Consider the following 19,361-nt stretch of genomic DNA (forward strand, 5'->3'; position numbering starts at 1 on the left):
TTTACCTATCAGGTCAGTTTTTGTGATCCTAACCACCAGGATCATAACAGGCACCGTCCTCAATTTTGTACTTTGAGTCAGGGGGGCTCTTCCGGCGTCCCGGAGGAGGACCTGTTAGGAGCACAACTGCCTTCTGTCTGGAGGAAAGTGAAACAGCGCCTGTTGAGCGTGGGTGCAAGGTACAAATGTGTGGCTGACAGTAGACGTGTGCCAGGTCCGGACCTGGGTGTGGGTGACTGGGTGTGGTTGTCCACAAAAAACATAAAACTCAAAATACCATTCCTTAAATTGGGTCCTAGGTTTATTGGTCCATTTAAGGTCGCCGCCATCATTAACCCGGTTGCCTACCGATTGGAGCTCCCTAAGGTATATAAGATTCACAACGTGTTCCACAGATCGTTATTAAAAAAGGTGGTGGGTTCTGTGGACGCGGCGCCGATGCCTCCACCAGTCTTGGTGGATGGCAGTTTAGAGTTTGAAGTCTCCAAGGTGGTTGACTCTCGAGTGGTGCGCCGCACGTTACAGTACCTGGTACACTGGCGTGGTTATGGGCCGGAGGAGAGGTCTTGGGTACCAGCCTCGGATATACATGCGGACTGTTGTGAATTTGGATTCTGGGCTCCCCCGGTGGCCGCTTGTGGAATTGGACTTGTCATCCTCTTTCCTGTTTCACCTGGTTCCATCAGTAGTGGGTGTCGCTATTTAAGCTCATTTCTCTGGTGGTTTCTTGCCGGTCAACAATGTTATCTGATGCCTCTCAGTGCTTGTTCCTGCTTCTAGACAACTACTAGATAAGTTGGACTTTTGTCCATGTTTTGTTTTGCCTATTTGTTCCAGTTCACAGCTGAAGTTTTGTTACTGTGTCTGGAAAGCTCTCGTTGATCAGGGATTGCTACTCTGGCGTTATGAGTTAATGCCAGAGTTTAAGGTAATCTCTGGATGGTGTTTTGTTAGTGTTTTTCTGCTGACCATGAAAGTATACTATCTGTCTTCTGCTATCTAGTAAGCGGACCTCAAATTTGCTAAGACTATTTTCCTGCTGCGTTTGTTGTTTCATCTGAACTCACCGTCATTATATGTGGGGGGCTACTGTCTTCTTTGGAATATTTCTCTAGAGGTGAGCCAGGTCTTATATTTCCCTCTGCTAGCTATTTAGGTCTTAGGCCAGAGCTGGGCATCTAGCGATAAATAGGAAATGCTACCTGGCTATTTCTAGTTGCGCGGCAGGCTTAGTTCATGGTCAGTATAGTTCCATCTTCCGAGAGCTTGTCCCTCTATAGGCTTGCTATGATCTCTGCTTGCAGAGATCATGACAGTTTGACCGGCCCATAAAGTGTTAAAGACCCAGGTTGAGAAAGGAGAGTTATAAGAAGTCTGCTGGAATTTTTTTTTTTTTTTTCCTCCAGTCTGCCTTGCTGCAGTCTTTTTTCTCTCTCTCCTCCTAATCTCTGTATGCTCTGTGTGCACCTGACAATAATGGATCTCCAGAGTGTAACTGCGGGTTTGAATAATCTCATCACGAAAGTACAAAATTTACAAGATTTTGTGGTACATGCTCCGGTATCTGAGCCGAGAATTCCTTTGCCGGAGTTCTTCACAGGGAATAGAGCTAGCTTCCAGAATTTCCGAAATAATTGTAAGCTTTATTTGTCCCTGAAGTCTCGTTCAGCTGGAGACCCTGCTCAGCAGGTTAGGATTGTGATTTCCTTGCTCAGGGGTGACCCTCAAGATTGGGCCTTCTCATTGCCAGCAGGGGATCCTGCGTTACGCGATGTGGATGCGTTTTTTCTGGCCTTGGGCTTGCTTTATGAGGAACCTCATTTGGAACTTCAGGCAGAAAAAACTTTGATGGCACTATCTCAGGGGCAAGACGAAGCTGAAGTTTTCTGCCAAAAATTCCGTAAATGGTCTGTGCTTACTCAGTGGAATGAGTGCGCCTTGGCGGCAACTTTCAGAGAAGGTCTCTCTGATGCCGTTAAGGATGTTATGGTGGGGTTCCCTTTGCCTGCAGGTCTGAATGAGTCCATGACAATGGCTATTCAGATTGATAGGCGTCTGCGGGAGCGCAAACCGGTGCACCATCTGGCGGTGTCTATGGAAAAGACGCCAGAAAGTATGCAGTGTGATAGAATTCTGTCCAGGAGCGAGCGACAGAATTTTAGACGGAAGAATGGATTGTGTTTCTATTGTGGGGATTCTACTCATGTTATATCAGCATGCTCTAGGCGTACAAAGAAGCTTGATAAGTCTGTTTCCATTGGCACCATTCAGTCTAAGTTTATTTTGTCTGTAACCCTGATTTGCTCTTTGTCATCCATTGCCACGGACGCCTATGTTGACTCTGGCGCCGCTCTGAGTCTTATGGATTGGTCCTTTGCCAATCGTTGTGGTTTTGATTTAGAGCCTTTGGAGACTCTTATTCCTCTGAAGGGGATTGACTCCACCCCATTGGCTAATAATAAACCACAATACTGGACACAAGTAACCATGCGTATCAATCCGGATCACCAGGAGATTATTCGTTTCCTGGTGCTGTATAATTTACATGACGATTTGGTACTGGGATTGCCATGGTTGCAGTCTCACAACCCAGTCTTGGACTGGAGAGCAATGTCTGTGTTGAGCTGGGGATGTAAGGGTATTCATGGGGACGTACCTTTGGTTTCTATTTCGTCGTCCATTCCCTCTGAAGTCCCTGAGTTCCTCTCTGATTATCAAGACGTCTTTGACGAACCCAAGCTTGGGTCGTTACCTCCGCACCGTGAGTGCGATTGTGCCATAGATTTGATACCGGGTTGTAAATATCCAAAGGGTCGTTTGTTTAATTTGTCTGTGCCGGAACATGCTGCTATGCGGGAATATATAAAGGAGTCTTTGGAAAAGGGACATATTCGTCCATCTTCTTCTCCCTTGGGAGCTGGGTTTTTCTTTGTCTCAAAAAAAGACGGCTCTTTGAGACCATGTATTGATTATCGGCTTCTGAATAAGATCACTGTTAAGTATCAATACCCATTGCCATTGCTTACTGATTTGTTTGCTCGTATAGAGGGTGCTAAGTGGTTCTCTAAAATTGATCTTCGTGGGGCGTATAATTTGGTGCGGATCAGGCAGGGGGATGAGTGGAAGACCGCATTTAATACGCCCGAGGGCCACTTTGAGTATTTGGTCATGCCTTTTGGTCTTTCTAATGCCCCTTCAGTTTTCCAGTCTTTTATGCATGATATTTTCCGCGATTTTCTGGATAAATTTATGATAATATATCTGGATGATATTCTGATTTTTTCTGATGACTGGGACTCTCATGTCCAGCAGGTCAGGAGAGTTTTTCAGGTTCTGCGGTCTAATTCTTTATGTGTGAAGGGGTCTAAGTGCGTTTTTGGGGTCCAGAAAATTTCCTTTTTGGGGTATATTTTTTCTCCCTCTTCCATTGAGATGGATCCCGTCAAGGTGCAAGCTATTTGTGACTGGACTCAGCCCTCCTCTCTTAAGGGTCTTCAGAGATTTTTGGGCTTTGCCAACTTTTACCGCCGATTTATTGCTGGTTTTTCGGATGTCGTTAAACCACTGACTGATTTGACCAGACAAGGCGCTGATGTTGCTAATTGGTCCCCTCATGCTGTAGAGGCCTTTCAGGAGCTTAAGCGCCGTTTTGCCTCTGCCCCTGTGTTGCGTCAGCCTGATGTGAATCTGCCTTTTCAGGTTGAGGTTGACGCTTCGGAGATCGGAGCTGGGGCAGTGTTGTCGCAGAAAGGTTCCGACTGCTCCGTCATTAGGCCTTGTGCCTTCTTTTCTCGCAAATTTTCGCCCGCAGAGCGGAATTATGATGTTGGGAATCGGGAGCTTTTGGCCATGAAGTGGGCGTTTGAGGAGTGGCGCCATTGGCTCGAGGGGGCTAGGCATCAGGTGGTGGTATTGACTGACCACAAAAATTTGATTTATCTTGAGACTGCCAGACGCCTGAATCCTAGACAGGCGCGCTGGTCTTTATTTTTTTCTCGCTTTAATTTTGTGGTGTCATACCTACCGGGTTCTAAGAATGTTAAGGCAGATGCCCTTTCTAGGAGTTTTGACCCGGACTCTCCTGGTAATTCTGAACCCACAGGTATCCTTAGGGAGGGAGTAATTTTGTCGGCCGTTTCTCCTGATCTGCGGCGGTCCTTGCAAGAGTTTCAGGCGGATAGACCGGATCGTTGTCCGCCTGATAGACTGTTTGTTCCGGATGATTGGACCAGCAGAGTCATCTCTGAGGTACATTCTTCTGCATTGGCGGGTCATCCCGGAATTTTTGGTACCAGGGATTTGGTGGCGAGATCCTTCTGGTGGCCTTCCCTGTCACGAGATGTGCGAGTCTTTGTGCAGTCATGTGACGTTTGTGCTCGGGCCAAGTCTTGTAGTTCTCGGGCTAGCGGACTGCTGTTGCCCTTGCCTATTCCTAAGAGGCCTTGGACACACATCTCGATGGATTTTATTTCAGATCTGCCTGTTTCCCAGAAGATGTCTGTCATCTGGGTGATCTGTGACCGTTTCTCTAAAATGGTCCATTTGGTTCCTCTGCCCAAGTTGCCTTCTTCTTCTGAGTTGGTTCCTCTGTTTTTTCAGAATGTTGTCCGATTGCACGGTATTCCTGAGAATATTGTTTCTGACAGAGGTACCCAGTTTGTGTCTAGATTTTGGCGGGCATTCTGTGCTAGGATGGGCATAGATTTGTCTTTTTCATCTGCTTTTCACCCTCAGACTAATGGCCAGACCGAGCGGACTAATCAGACCCTTGAGACATATCTGAGGTGTTTTGTCTCTGCTGACCAGGATGATTGGGTTGCTTTTTTGCCATTGGCAGAGTTCGCCCTCAATAATCGGGCCAGTTCTTCCACCTTGGTGTCCCCGTTTTTCTGTAATTCGGGGTTTCACCCTCGATTTTCCTCCGGTCAGGTGGAATCCTCGGATTGTCCTGGAGTGGATGCGGTGGTGGAGAGATTGCATCACATCTGGGGGCAGGTTATGGACAATTTGAAGTTGTCCCAGGAGAAGACTCAGCGTTTTGCCAACCGTCATCGTCGTGTTGGTTCTCGGCTTTGTGTTGGAGATTTAGTGTGGTTGTCTTCTCGTTTTGTCCCTATGAGGGTCTCTTCTCTTAAGTTTAAACCTCGGTTCATCGGCCCTTATAGAATATTGGAGATTCTTAATCCTGTTTCTTTCCGTTTGGACCTCCCTGCGTCCTTTTCCATTCATAACGTTTTTCATCGGTCGTTATTGCGCAGGTATGAGGTACCTGTTGTACCTTCAGTTGAGCCTCCTGCTCCGGTGTTGGTTGAGGGTGAGTTGGAGTACGTTGTGGAGAAAATTTTGGACTCTCGTGTTTCCAGACGGAGACTCCAGTATCTGGTCAACTGGAAGGGTTACGGCCAGGAGGATAATTCTTGGGTCAATGCATCTGATGTTCATGCTTCTGATCTTGTTCGTGCCTTCCATAGGGCTCATCCTGGTCGCCCTGGTGGATCTGGTGAGGGTTCGGTGCCCCCTCCTTGAGGGGGGGGTACTGTTGTGAATTTGGATTCTGGGCTCCCCCGGTGGCCGCTTGTGGAATTGGACTTGTCATCCTCTTTCCTGTTTCACCTGGTTCCATCAGTAGTGGGTGTCGCTATTTAAGCTCATTTCTCTGGTGGTTTCTTGCCGGTCAACAATGTTATCTGATGCCTCTCAGTGCTTGTTCCTGCTTCTAGACAACTACTAGATAAGTTGGACTTTTGTCCATGTTTTGTTTTGCCTATTTGTTCCAGTTCACAGCTGAAGTTTTGTTACTGTGTCTGGAAAGCTCTCGTTGATCAGGGATTGCTACTCTGGCGTTATGAGTTAATGCCAGAGTTTAAGGTAATCTCTGGATGGTGTTTTGTTAGTGTTTTTCTGCTGACCATGAAAGTATACTATCTGTCTTCTGCTATCTAGTAAGCGGACCTCAAATTTGCTAAGACTATTTTCCTGCTGCGTTTGTTGTTTCATCTGAACTCACCGTCATTATATGTGGGGGGCTACTGTCTTCTTTGGAATATTTCTCTAGAGGTGAGCCAGGTCTTATATTTCCCTCTGCTAGCTATTTAGGTCTTAGGCCAGAGCTGGGCATCTAGCGATAAATAGGAAATGCTACCTGGCTATTTCTAGTTGCGCGGCAGGCTTAGTTCATGGTCAGTATAGTTCCATCTTCCGAGAGCTTGTCCCTCTATAGGCTTGCTATGATCTCTGCTTGCAGAGATCATGACAGCGGACCGGCTGGTCAGTATGTTTCACCGCCGCCATCTGGACAAGCCGGGTGCTATAAGTCGTGAGGGCCCTGGGGTCCCTCGTAGAAGGCGGGGTACTGTCATGTCGGACGCTGTTCACACTAGGGCGTCCGACAGACAGCGGTAATTCCTCATTCGTCCACTATATGCTCAGTGGCGCCGGCTAGATTGATCCAGATTGTCCGGGGTTAATCTGGCTGGTACTCGGGTTGGAGGCTTAGTCACGCCCATTGCCTTTAAATAGTTTTGCTGGACTTTGGGCATCGCCGATTATAGCTTGTGTCTTGTGCCTGGTGATCTCGGTCTGGAGTGGTGGTCTAGTAGAGGAAATATCGTATCTGGTGGTGTATTATCCTTCGTTATATTTCTCCTTCCTATATTTGTATTGTTTTGCCCTGTGCACATTATAGTGTTTTCCTGTGTGTCTGCGGCGGTGTGCGTTTTTTAGTTTTCCCTGTCTGTGCTTTCTGTAGGGGTTGGTGAGAGGTCTTATCACTGGGTGGCGGGTGGAGGTTACAGCTTAGTACTGAAACAGGACTCAGGGTCAGGCCTGGCAGCCCAGACATGCACACCTTCAGTGTAAACTCTGGGAGAGGGACAGACAGGGTTTCCCTAATTTGAGGGATATTGCAGGGGCCCAGGTAATCAGCTGTAGTCTACCCAGTACCCCCGTGACAACATGTCCTAGCTGGACCACAGCTATCGTACAAGCTATCATGACTTCTTGGTCCACTCCTCCGCCTACCACAGGCTGAACAACCACTTCCAACCCGTCAAGGTTGCGGTGAGTCCCCACTGGAAGGTACACTATAGTTTCTCGCTCGGGAGGTAGGATTACAGGTTCTTTTCCAGGAGCCCTGATGACCCCTTCCATCTGATAAGATGGCACATTCTTCTGCGTCCCACAGACGCGGATCAGTCGTTGAAGGGCTTCTGGAGTAGGCTTATGTGTAGTAGCCTTCTTCCAGTATCCAGGTCATCGTCACGTCACTGTCATGTCGGACGCTGTTCAGACCAGGTCGTTCGACAGACAGCGGTAATTCCTGTTTTGACCACTATTTGCTCATTGGAGTCGGCTAGATTCTATCTAGCTGTTCCGGAGTTAATTTACCTGATCCTCGGATTGGAAGCTGGGCCATGCCCATTGCCTTTAAATAGCTCTCCTGATCATTGGGCGTCACCGATTAGAGCTTCTTTCTTTTGCGTCGTTATCTCGGTCTGGAGTGGAGAGCTGGTTGTTGGAGTATCGTTGCTGGTGGTGTATTTTCCTCTGTCTTATTTACTCCTTCCTATATTTGTAATTATTTTTCCCTGCACATTTATAGTGTATTCCTGAGTGACTGCGGCATGGTGTATATTTTCCTTTATCTCTGTCTGTGCTAACTGTGGGTATTGGTGTATTGCATTCACTGGGTGGAGGGTGGAGGTTTTCAGCTTAGGGTTGAAACAGGAGGCAGGGTGAGGTTCGAGGCCTGGACATGCACACCATTAGTGTAAACTTCAGGTAGAGGGTCAGTCAGTATTTCCTGTTATGATCCTTAGTGGCATAGGATCACTGAACTGACCAGCTAAGTAAAATACAGGACCAGCTCTGGGGATGTGGGAACTGGACTGACCGCAAACCTGATCCTAACCGCACACACTATAGGCAGCCGTGGAACGTTACCTGAAATCCTAGACGTCTCGTCACGGCCTGAGAAACTGACTACCCCTAAAGAGAGAGCAAAAGCCTCACTTGCCTCAGAGAAATTAAACCCCAAAGATATAGAAGCCCCCCACAAATAATAACGGTGAGTTAAGGAGAAAATACAAAATGCAGGGATGAAATTAGATTCAGCAAAGGAGGCCCGCTAATCACTAGATACACAGAGGATAGCAAGAGTCTGTGCGGTCAGTAAAAAACCCTAACAAAATATCCACGCAGAGAATGCAAGAACCCCCGCACCAACTAACGATGCGAGGGGAGCAACTCTGCACCCCAGAGCTACCAGCAAGCAGAAAATCACATATTAGCAAGCTGGACAAAACTCATCATATACAGAGGAACATTTTCAATCTAAGATGAGCAACGATAACTAGCAAAAAACTTAGCTTTCTCTAGAAGAGACTGGAAAATAGTGAAGTCAGGAGAGTTCAGAGCAGCACTGAATATAATGACAGCAGGCAAGGAATAATGGTCCAGGTGAGTTAAATAGCAAACCTGAATAGCAAGTGACGAAACAGGTGATCCCAGCCACAGAGCCGCAGTACAACAAAAAGGCCACTAGAGGGAGACAAAAAACAGAACTCACACAGTGTTCACAACAATTTCCCTAGTGTGAGGGAAATTGCAGCGGCCCGGGTTATTAGCTCTCGCCCACCTAGTTTCCCCATTACAGTCACGTAGGATGTTCACATCTTCCTTGATAGGCTCAGGGACTAGCAGGATCCCTTTTCTCCCAACTTCTTGCCCACAGATTTGAATATTCATCCACACGACCCCTGTGACCGGGATCGGTTGTTGGTTGGCAGCAAACAACCGCATCAATGTCTCTTTTTCTGGCTTGGCCAGGTCCTGGAAATGCTGCTTGAAATACACTTCTGGCATCGTTGTCACTTGTGACCAGGTATCTATCAGGCAATCCACTAGAACTCCTTCGAATTCAGCACGTATCATGGGGCTCCCAGCAACTAAGTGTTCGTTATGATATGGAGTGGCCTCTCTCCTCGCCTCTAGTGCGGCACTCTGCGGGGGTTGGTAGTTTAACGGCAGCTTCCGCTGGCCTTGGGTATAGTTCCGACAGTCTCTGGCAAGGTACCCCCGTCCTCCACATTTCCAGCATTAGATGCCTCCTCCTCGCCGGGGGGTTCCTCGAGCCTGTCCTCGTGCCTCCGATGCCTGACGGGAGGAGGCTTGCTCCCACTGATCCCTTATCGGTCGAGCTGAAGAATGGTTGCATGAGTACGGTGGGTCAGACTGTTGTAGTTCCCCCACTCTTCGCTCCATCTGGGTCAGTTTCTCTTGCACATTGACAAGGGACCGCTGCAAGTCTTGCACCACCTGGACCAGCACCTCCTGATAGTTTGGGTCCCCTCTGGTATTGGTGCCCTGGACACGCATCACCCCAGATGCATAGCTCTCTTCTTTACTTCGGGCCACTGTTTCCGCCAGGATTTGACAAAACGTAAGAGCCAAATCTGCCCAGACCCGTTCTGACAGTGCTCGCCTTAAGGATGTGCTGTGCAGTCCCAGAATGAATTGCTCCCGGAGTATCCGGTCTTTAGAGCCCATGCCGCCAAATCCATCCGCCTCCTTTCTCTGCACCTCTGCTAACACTTCTTGCAGTGCTGTTGCATACTGAGAAATTCCTTCTTCCCGCGGCAGCTTAGAAAAAAATTTGGCGCAAAGGTGTCCGGCGCTAGCAGTCTCACCGTAGATCTCTTCCAGGAACTTTACTAGCTCCTTCAAGGTACTGCGGGTGAGTTCTGGTTGTAGGCAGATGTTTCTACGGGCTTCTCCCTCTAGGGCAGTTAACGCAATGTCCTCTTCAAGGTCTGGGCTGATGTTCTAAATCTTCAGGGTGCTTTGCAGTCGGGACACCCAGTCGGACAGTGGCATATTCTTGCAGTCAAACTTTGGTAGCACACTAAATATGGTGCCCATAGGGAGTGTCCTTGCAGGGGTTCCACCAATGCCCACAGCATCTCCATTAATATTAGCATTCCGCCATTGCTGTCTGCTGCCTCCATCTTGGTGACAGTACGCTGCTCGGAGTGCCACTTGAATTGATGGCCGGGGGACCACCACGGTGCGCGAAGACTACTGTACACAAGATGAGGTGCAAACTGTTATGACCCCAATGGCGAGGGTCTCAGAGATATCAGCAAGTCTGCAAAGTACAAAAATCCAGCTCATAGGGCAGTGGTAACTGGGTTGACCATATATCTACTCCTAACGCCAACCCTAGAAGTAGCCGGGGAACATGCCTACGTTGGTCGCTAGATGTCTGGCACCAGCCGGAGAGCTAACTACCCCTAGAAGAGGAAAACAAAGACCTCTCTTGCCTCCAGAGAAAGGACCCCAAAAGTAGGATACAAGCCCCCCACAAATAATAACGGTGAGGTAAGAGGAAATGACAAACACAGAGATGAACTAGGTTTAGCACAGAGAGGCCCACTTACTAATAGCAGAATATAGTAAGATAACTTATATGGTCAACAAAAACCCTATCAAAAATCCACGCTGGAGATTCAAGAACCCCCAAACCGTCTAACGGCCCGGGGGGAGAACACCAGCCGCCCTAGAGCTTCCAGCAAGGTCAGGATACAGATAATATACAAGCTGGACAAAAATGCAAACAATAACGAATTGCAAAAAGCAAAAAAAAAGACTTAGCTTAATCAAACAGGAAACAGGATCAGTAGACAAGAGCACTACAGATTAGCTTTGATATCAACGTTGCCAGGCATTGAACTGAAGGTCCAGGGAGCTTATATAGCAACACCCCTGACCTAACGACCCAGGTGAGCATAAAAGGAATGACAGACAAACCCAGAGTCAAATCACTAGTAGCCACTAGAGGGAGCCAAAAAGTAAATTCACAACAGTACCCCCCCCTTAGTGAGGGGTCACCGAACCCTCACCAAGACCACCAGGGCGATCAGGATGAGCGGCGTGAAAGGCACGAACTAAATCGGCCGCATGCACATCAGAGGCGACCACCCAGGAATTATCCTCCTGACCATAGCCCTTCCACTTGACCAGGTACTGAAGCCTCCGCCTGGAGAGACGAGAATCTAAGATCTTCTCCACCACGTACTCCAACTCGCCCTCAACCAACACCGGAGCAGGAGGCTCAGCAGAAGGAACCACAGGCACAACGTACCACCGCAACAAGGACCTATGAAATACGTTGTGAATGGCAAACGACACCGGAAGATCCAGGCGAAAGGATACAGGATTAAGGATCTCCAATATCTTGTAAGGACCAATGAATCGAGGCTTAAATTTGGGAGAGGAGACCTTCATAGGAACAAATCGAGAAGACAGCCATACCAAATCCCCAACACGAAGTCGGGGACCCACACCGCGGCGGCGGTTGGCAAAACGCTGAGCCTTCTCCTGTGACAACTTCAAGTTGTCCACCACATGATTCCAGATCCGCTGCAACCTATCCACCACAGAATCCACCCCAGGACAGTCAGAAGGCTCCACATGTCCCGAGGAAAAACGAGGGTGGAAACCAGAGTTGCAGAAAAATGGCGAAACCAAGGTGGCAGAACTAGCCCGATTATTAAGGGCAAATTCAGCCAACGGCAAGAAGGTCACCCAATCATCCTGATCAGAAGAGACAAAACACCTCAAATACGCCTCCAGAGTCTGATTAGTTCGTTCCGTTTGTCCGTTAGTCTGTGGATGAAAAGCGGATGAAAACGACAAATCTATGCCCATCCTACCACAAAAGGATCGCCAGAACCTGGAAACAAACTGGGATCCTCTGTCCGACACAATATTCTCAGGAATGCCGTGCAAACGAACCACGTTCTGGAAAAACACAGGAACCAGATCAGAAGAGGAAGGCAGTTTGGGCAAAGGAACCAGATGGACCATCTTGGAGAAACGATCACATATCACCCAGATGACAGACATGCCCTGAGACACCGGAAGATCCGAAATGAAATCCATAGAGATGTGTGTCCAAGGTCTCTTCGGGACAGGCAAGGGCAAGAGCAACCCGCTGGCACGAGAACAGCAAGGCTTAGCTCGAGCACAAGTACCACAGGACTGCACAAATGACCGCACATCTCTTGACAAGGAAGGCCACCAAAAGGACCTGGCCACCAGATCTCTGGTGCCAAAAATTCCCGGGTGCCCTGCCAACACTGAGGAATGAACCTCGGAAATGACTCTGCTGGTCCATTTAGCAGGCACAAACAATCTGTCAGGTGGACAAGAGTCAGGCCTACCAGCCTGAAATCTCTGCAACACACGTCGCAGATCTGGAGAAATAGCTGACAGGATAACTCCTTCCTTAAGAATACCCACAGGTTCAGCGACTCCAGGAGCATCAGGCACAAAGCTCCTAGACAGAGCATCAGCCTTCACATTCTTAGAACCTGGTAAATACGAAACCACAAAGTCAAAACGGGAGAAAAACAATGACCAGCGGGCCTGTCTAGGATTCAGGCGTTTAGCAGACTCGAGGTACATCAGATTTTTGTGATCAGTCAAGACCACCACACGATGCTTAGCACCCTCGAGCCAATGACGCCACTCCTCAAATGCCCACTTCATGGCCAACAACTCCCGATTGCCCACATCATAATTTCGCTCTGCCGGCGAAAACTTCCTAGAGAAAAAGGCACAAGGTCTCATAGTAGAGCAACCAGGGCCTCTCTGCGACAAAACGGCCCCTGCCCCAATCTCCGAAGCATCCACTTCAACCTGAAAGGGAAGTGAGACATCAGGCTGGCACAAAACAGGCGCTGAAGTAAACCGGCGCTTCAACTCCTGGAAAGCCTCCACGGCAGCAGGAGCCCAGTTAGCCACATCAGAGCCTTTCTTGGTCATATCCGTCAACGGTTTAACAACGCTAGAAAAATTAGCGATAAAACGACGGTAGAAGTTAGCAAAACCCAAGAACTTCTGAAGACTCTTAACTGACGAGGGTTGAGTCCAATCATGAATAGCTCGAACCTTGACTGGGTCCATCTCCACAGCAGAAGGGGAAAAAATGAACCCTAAAAAGGGAACCTTCTGTACACCAAAGAGACACTTTGAGCCTTTAACAAACAAAGAATTTTCACGCAAAATCTTGAAAACCATCCTGACCTGTTCCACATGCGAGTCCCAATCATCAGAAAAAACCAGAATGTCATCCAGATAAACGATCAAAAATTTATCCAGATACTTCCGGAAAATGTCATGCATAAAGGACTGAAAAACTGAAGGTGCATTAGAGAGCCCAAATGGCATCACCAAGTACTCAAAATGACCCTCGGGCGTATTGAATGCGGTCTTCCATTCATCTCCTTGCTTAATGCGCACAAGGTTGTACGCACCACGAAGGTCTATCTTGGTGAACCACTTGGCACCTTTAATCCGGGCAAACAAGTCTGACAACAACGGCAAAGGATACTGAAATTTGACAGTGATCTTATTCAAAAGCCGATAGTCAATACAAGGCCTCAAAGATCCGTCCTTCTTAGCCACAAAAAAGAATCCCGCACCAAGAGGGGAAGAAGAAGGACGGATATGCCCCTTCTCCAGAGACTCCTTGATATATGAACGCATCGCGGTATGTTCAGGTACCGACAGATTAAACAGTCTTCCCTTAGGAAACTTACTGCCTGGAATCAAATCTATTGCACAGTCACATTCCCTATGAGGAGGCAATGCACTTGACCTAGACTCGCTGAAGACATCCTGATAATCAGACAAATACGCCGGAACTTCCGAAGGCGTAGAAGTAGCAATAGACACAGGCAGGGAATCTTCATGAATTCCATGACAGCCCCAACTTGACACTGACATTGCCTTCCAGTCCAAGACTGGATTATGGGTCTGTAACCATGGCAACCCCAAAACAACCAAATCATGCATCTTATGCAGAACAAGAAAACGTATCACCTCCCGATGTTCAGGAGTCATGCACATGGTAACCTGTGTCCAAAACTGCGGCTTATTTTCTGCCAATGGCGTAGCGTCAATACCCCTAAGAGGGATAGGATTTTCTAATGGCTCAAGAACAAAACCGCAACGCTTGGCAAATGACAGATCCATAAGACTCAGGGCAGCACCTGAATCTACAAACGCCACGACAGGATACGATGACAGTGAGCAAATCAAAGTTACAGATAGAATGAACTTAGGTTGCAAATTACCAATGGCGACAGGACTAACAACCTTAGTAAGACGCTTAGAGCATGCTGAGATAACATGTGCAGAATCACCACAGTAGTAACACAAGCCATTCTGGCGTCTATGAATTTTCCGCTCATTTCTAGTCAGGATTCTATCACATTGCATTAAATCAGGTGCCTGTTCAGATAACACCATGAGGGAATTTGCGGTTTTGCGCTCCCACAACCGCCGGTCAATTTGAATCGCCAGGGCCATGGAATCATTCAGACCTGTGGGAATGGGAAAACCCACCATCACATTCTTAATGGCTTCAGAAAGGCCATTTCTAAAATTTGCAGCCAATGCACACTCGTTCCACTGGGTCAGCACGGACCATTTCCGAAATTTTTGGCAATACACCTCAGCCTCGTCCTGGCCCTGAGACATAGCCAGCAAGGCTTTTTCTGCCTGAATCTCAAGATTGGGTTCCTCATAAAGCAAACCGAGCGCCAGAAAAAACGCATCAATATCAGCCAATGCCGGATCTCCTGGCGCCAGCGAGAAAGCCCAATCCTGAGGGTCGCCCCGTAAAAAAGAAATAACAATTTTCACTTGCTGAGCGGAGTCTCCAGAGGAACAGGGTCTCAGGGACAAAAACAATTTACAATTATTCCTGAAATTTCTAAACTTAAATCGGTCTCCGGAAAACAGTTCAGGAATCGGTATCTTAGGTTCTGACATAGGATTTCTGGTAACATAATCTTGTATGCCCTGCACACGAGCAGCAAGCTGGTCCACACTTGTAATCAAGGTCTGGACATTCATGTCTGCAGCAATCACAAGCCACTCAAAGGTAAAGGGGAAAAGAAAAAAAAAAAAAAAAAAAAATGAGAGAGAGAAAAAAAACTCAGAACTTTCTTTCTTATAATCCCACTTCTGCAATGCATTTAACATTTAGTACTGGCCTGGCAAACTGTTATGACCCCAATGGCGAGGGTCTCAGAGATATCAGCAAGTCTGCAAAGTACAAAAATCCAGCTCATAGGGCAGTGGTAACTGGGTTGACCATATATCTACTCCTAACGCCAACCCTAGAAGTAGCCGGGGAACATGCCTACGTTGGTCGCTAGATGTCTGGCGCCAGCCGGAGAGCTAACTACCCCTAGAAGAGGAAAACAAAGACCTCTCTTGCCTCCAGAGAAAGGACCCCAAAAGTAGGATACAAGCCCCCCACAAATAATAACGGTGAGGTAAGAGGAAATGACAAACACAGAGATGAACTAGGTTTAGCACAGAGAGGCCCACTTACTAATAGCAGAATATAGTAAGATAACTTATATGGTCAACAAAAACCCTATCAAAAATCCACGCTGGAGATTCAAGAACCCCCGAACTGTCTAACGGCCCGGGGGGAGAACACCAGCCGCCCTAGAGCTTCCAGCAAGGTCAGGATACAGATAATATACAAGCTGGACAAAAATGCAAACAATAACGAATTGCAAAAAGCAAAAAAAAAGACTTAGCTTAATCAAACAGGAAACAGGATCAGTAGACAAGAGCACTACAGATTAGCTTTGATATCAACGTTGCCAGGCATTGAACTGAAGGTCCAGGGAGCTTATATAGCAACACCCCTGACCTAACGACCCAGGTGAGCATAAAAGGAATGACAGACAAACCCAGAGTCAAATCACTAGTAGCCACTAGAGGGAGCCAAAAAGTAAATTCACAACAGCAAACAACAAGGGGTAGATTTATTGGAAGGCAAGGAATAAAGTGAATGAGGAAGATGCAAACAGGGGTATACAATGGCAAAAGACAATTTACAAGAGTTATAAACTTTATCTTTTCCGTAAAATAGCACGGTGCTCCAACTATTGCAGACTCAAAATATGTCTAACAAGCAAAACTAAACAATAAACAAGTGATGATGCTACTCTACATATAACCTCCCTGGCCTTTACTAAGCAGGCCACACGGCTCCTGTGTACTGACTATTGAAGCCTACCCTAGGCCCTAACAGGTGCACCAAACAGGAACAAACTCACGGTGATCTTGGAGAATCAGGTCCAGTCCCAGGGGGGCCCCCAGCAGTCTAATATGGTGGTGCGCATGGCTTTCTGTCAGCTCTGTGAAACGTGGTCTTCTCCTTGCTTCTGGATCCTAGGGATGCTCCTGGAAACAGTAAGTCCCTTTCTCTGTATCTTCGTGGCTTTCTTGCAGCTACATCAGGACACAGTTCTCTCTTTCAGCTATCAGCACAAAAAGTCCTCTCTGCCGCAGCCTCAGCTCACACACGCTGCTCCAGCCCCACACCTGCACTCTGCACAGACTAGTTCATTCAACCGACTACTGCAGGGGAGAAGCAGAACATTCCATCACGCCAGACAAGGGGGTGCAGCCTCTTAAAGTGACAGCGTGTTCCTTACTGTCCATAACCACCCTCTTACATATACAGCACTCAGCCTCCTATCATGTATATATAGCACTCGGCCTCCTATCATGTATATACAGCACTCGGCCTCCTATCATGTATATACAGCACTCGGCCTCCTATCATGTATATACAGCACTTGGCCTCCTATCATGTATATACAGCACTCGGCCTCCTATCATGTATATGGAGCGCCCCCAGACGCAGGGCCGCGGGGCACTCGGTACCGGGCCTCTCTGTCTCAGTTCTGGGGTTGTCATGGTGGCTAGACCCGGTCCGTGACCCTGCTAAGGGGCGTCCAATGAAAGGTGGGAATGGTGGTGTTCGGTGAAAGGTAGCAATAAATGACGAGGACACAGGGTTGCAGTCTCTTTACCTATTTACTGAAGGCTTCAAGATCCTCAATCCAGAGTACGGTTAACAGGGCTGTCTGAGACCGGCTGGTCCGATGGCACCTCCAGAGTTCCCTTTGCAGGTGGAAATCTGTGCCTTTCTTCTAGCGCCTGTGTGTTGTAGTACTTCCCTGCTGAGCACCACAGGATAGTCCTCACAACTGTTGTGTCTGTTTCTGATGTTCTTTCTCACAACTTATGTCTATTCTGATGTTCTTCTCCGTCCCCCAGATGATATGGCTAGGACGCACCCATATGACGGGTAGGCCTGGAGTTCTTCCAGGACCCTAGTGACGCCCCTCTCCCACAGTTGCCCCCTATGTCTGCTTTGGTGATTTAGGTGAGACAGCCAACCTATAATTAACTGTCCTGCCGTTGGTTTGAAGTAATGCTTGGAGCCCAATACTTCCTCGGCGTTCCCAGCCACCGGCTACACGCCTCAGTAGGATGTTGCCTCGATCTTACAGCACGACTCCTACTGGCTTTTATCTCCTTTTTGCTTTGATCTCGTTTCTCACTCTTCACAATAAACCTCGCTTCTTGTCCTTTCTTGAGATACCGCCGCGATGTAGTGCAGGCGCGGTTCCTTAACGTTCTTTCCTGTTCGCTAGGCCTCTGTCAGGATCACACCCCTGACAGGGACCCCCCTGAATCTTCCCCCGCAACACCCTCTGCCACAGGATGTTGCCTGGTTCCAACCCAGTCAGCTTCTTACTAACTTTCTATCTAACCCCCAGTTTTACCAGATTGTGAGGAGTGGCCTAATACATAGCACACTTAGCTCCCCCTGGAGGCCAGACTATGAAGTGTATTGGTGTCTGTGATACCTGGTCAGGTGAACTCCTTCAGTGCCATCAGACGTACCATCACTCCCTTAGCGGCGGAGCCTCAGTACTGCAACAACCAGGACTCTGGGGCGCTGCATATATACAGCACTCGGCCTCCTATCTTGTATATACAGCACTCGGCCTCCTATCATGTATATACAGCACTCTGCCTCCTATCATGTGTATACAGCACTCGGCCTCCTATCGTGTGTATACAGCACTCGGCCTCCTATCGTGTGTATACAGCACTCGGCCTCCTATCGTGTGTATACAGCACTCGGCCTCCTATCGTGTACATACAGCACTCAGCCTCCTATCATGTATATACAGCACTCAGCCTCCTATCATGTATATACAGCGCACGGCCTCCTATCATGTATATACAGCACTTTCATCCGGTGCTGCGGTTTGGGGAATTAATGCTGTCACTAATAAATGATCGCAGTGCGGTTCTCTATGTCCGGCTCTGGTCACATCTGTTATTATGCAGGAGCCACAGCTCAGAGCAGAATCCTCTGCCCCACAGACACCACTGACCCTGATGGTCGACACTGAGGGCAGAGGGGCTTGATGGGTTCTCCAGAATTTCCATCATTATGGGAGGAATAATTGCTGCAAGTAGAGCTGATTTATCCCTATGAATAAGGATGTAATTGGGGTGGAGGCTCGGATATAGATGAGAATGGAGTCTGCACTGATGTCTCATGAGAAATACAGAATTAGGAATATAAACTTACCAGTAGTTGTAGTCCAGAGTTGTATTAGATGTGGTCAGATTATCAGCAGCATCGTCCATTCTGAGAATTTACCTACAGTAATAATAATACAACAGACCATGTAATCACCGTATCAGTAGGATTCCTGTGGTAAAGGAGCTCTCCAGCCATTGTTTCCTCATTGTCCCCCTGTTAGTAATCAGTAATGTGTGTAGCGAGTGTATTACATTACTGACCAGTCACCGTGTTTTGCCGTTTCCAGCTTTCTTTGCCTCGTTCTGCGTCTCATAGACTAACACTGAAAAGTGACCTCCGGCCACAGAGAAGTGGTGGAGCCGCAGTAGACTGGAGCAGCGCTAGAAACGGCAGATGACGGCAGCTGGTAAGTAATGGAATACACTCTCTACACACATTACTGATCGCTAACAGGGGACAATACATCGGAGGCTCCTGTAATCACACGGGTCTCCAGCTTACACTATGGGGGATTTATATAAAGCCGGCTGGAGTAAGATGAGCTGCACGCTGTATAGTTATAGTCCATGGGACCAGGATCCAAAAATATTGGTGCTGGGGAAAGCTTAGATAGGAACCAGTTATTACAAAAGTTGGATCCCACCACTGATAAAGACACCATTATCTACTGTGGAATGACGTCTTATAGATTTATCATTATCACTCATCACAAGAGACATAACACCCAAATCAGGGCAATGTCTTCTGGAGATGCCTCATGGGAATCTGTCAGCACAATCTTCTCCCTAACTGTTTATATGGTCGTGTTCCTCTGTGACCATACTGAAAACACGACTATATACACAGATTGGAGTTGGGAGAATTGTGCCGACAGATTCCCTATAAGAAGGAAAATTCCATAAGGCACACATTACTATTG

The 19,361-nt window shown here is 47.8% G+C and overlaps 1 protein-coding gene across 1 annotated transcript in view; it reads right to left on the bottom strand.

The window, feature by feature from the left end:
* Positions 1-18,546, bottom strand: part of LOC143768194 (formyl peptide receptor 2-like) — a 65,345-nt gene extending 46,799 nt beyond the window's left edge. The window contains exon 1 of the mRNA XM_077256885.1: positions 18,488-18,546. Within this exon, the coding sequence (XP_077113000.1) occupies positions 18,488-18,546 (59 nt within the window). The remainder of the gene's footprint in view (positions 1-18,487) is intronic.
* Positions 18,547-19,361: the final 815 nt, after the last annotated feature.

This window comes from Ranitomeya variabilis, chromosome 4 (genome assembly GCF_051348905.1).
Source record: "Ranitomeya variabilis isolate aRanVar5 chromosome 4, aRanVar5.hap1, whole genome shotgun sequence".
Taxonomy (NCBI): Eukaryota; Metazoa; Chordata; class Amphibia; order Anura; family Dendrobatidae; genus Ranitomeya; species Ranitomeya variabilis.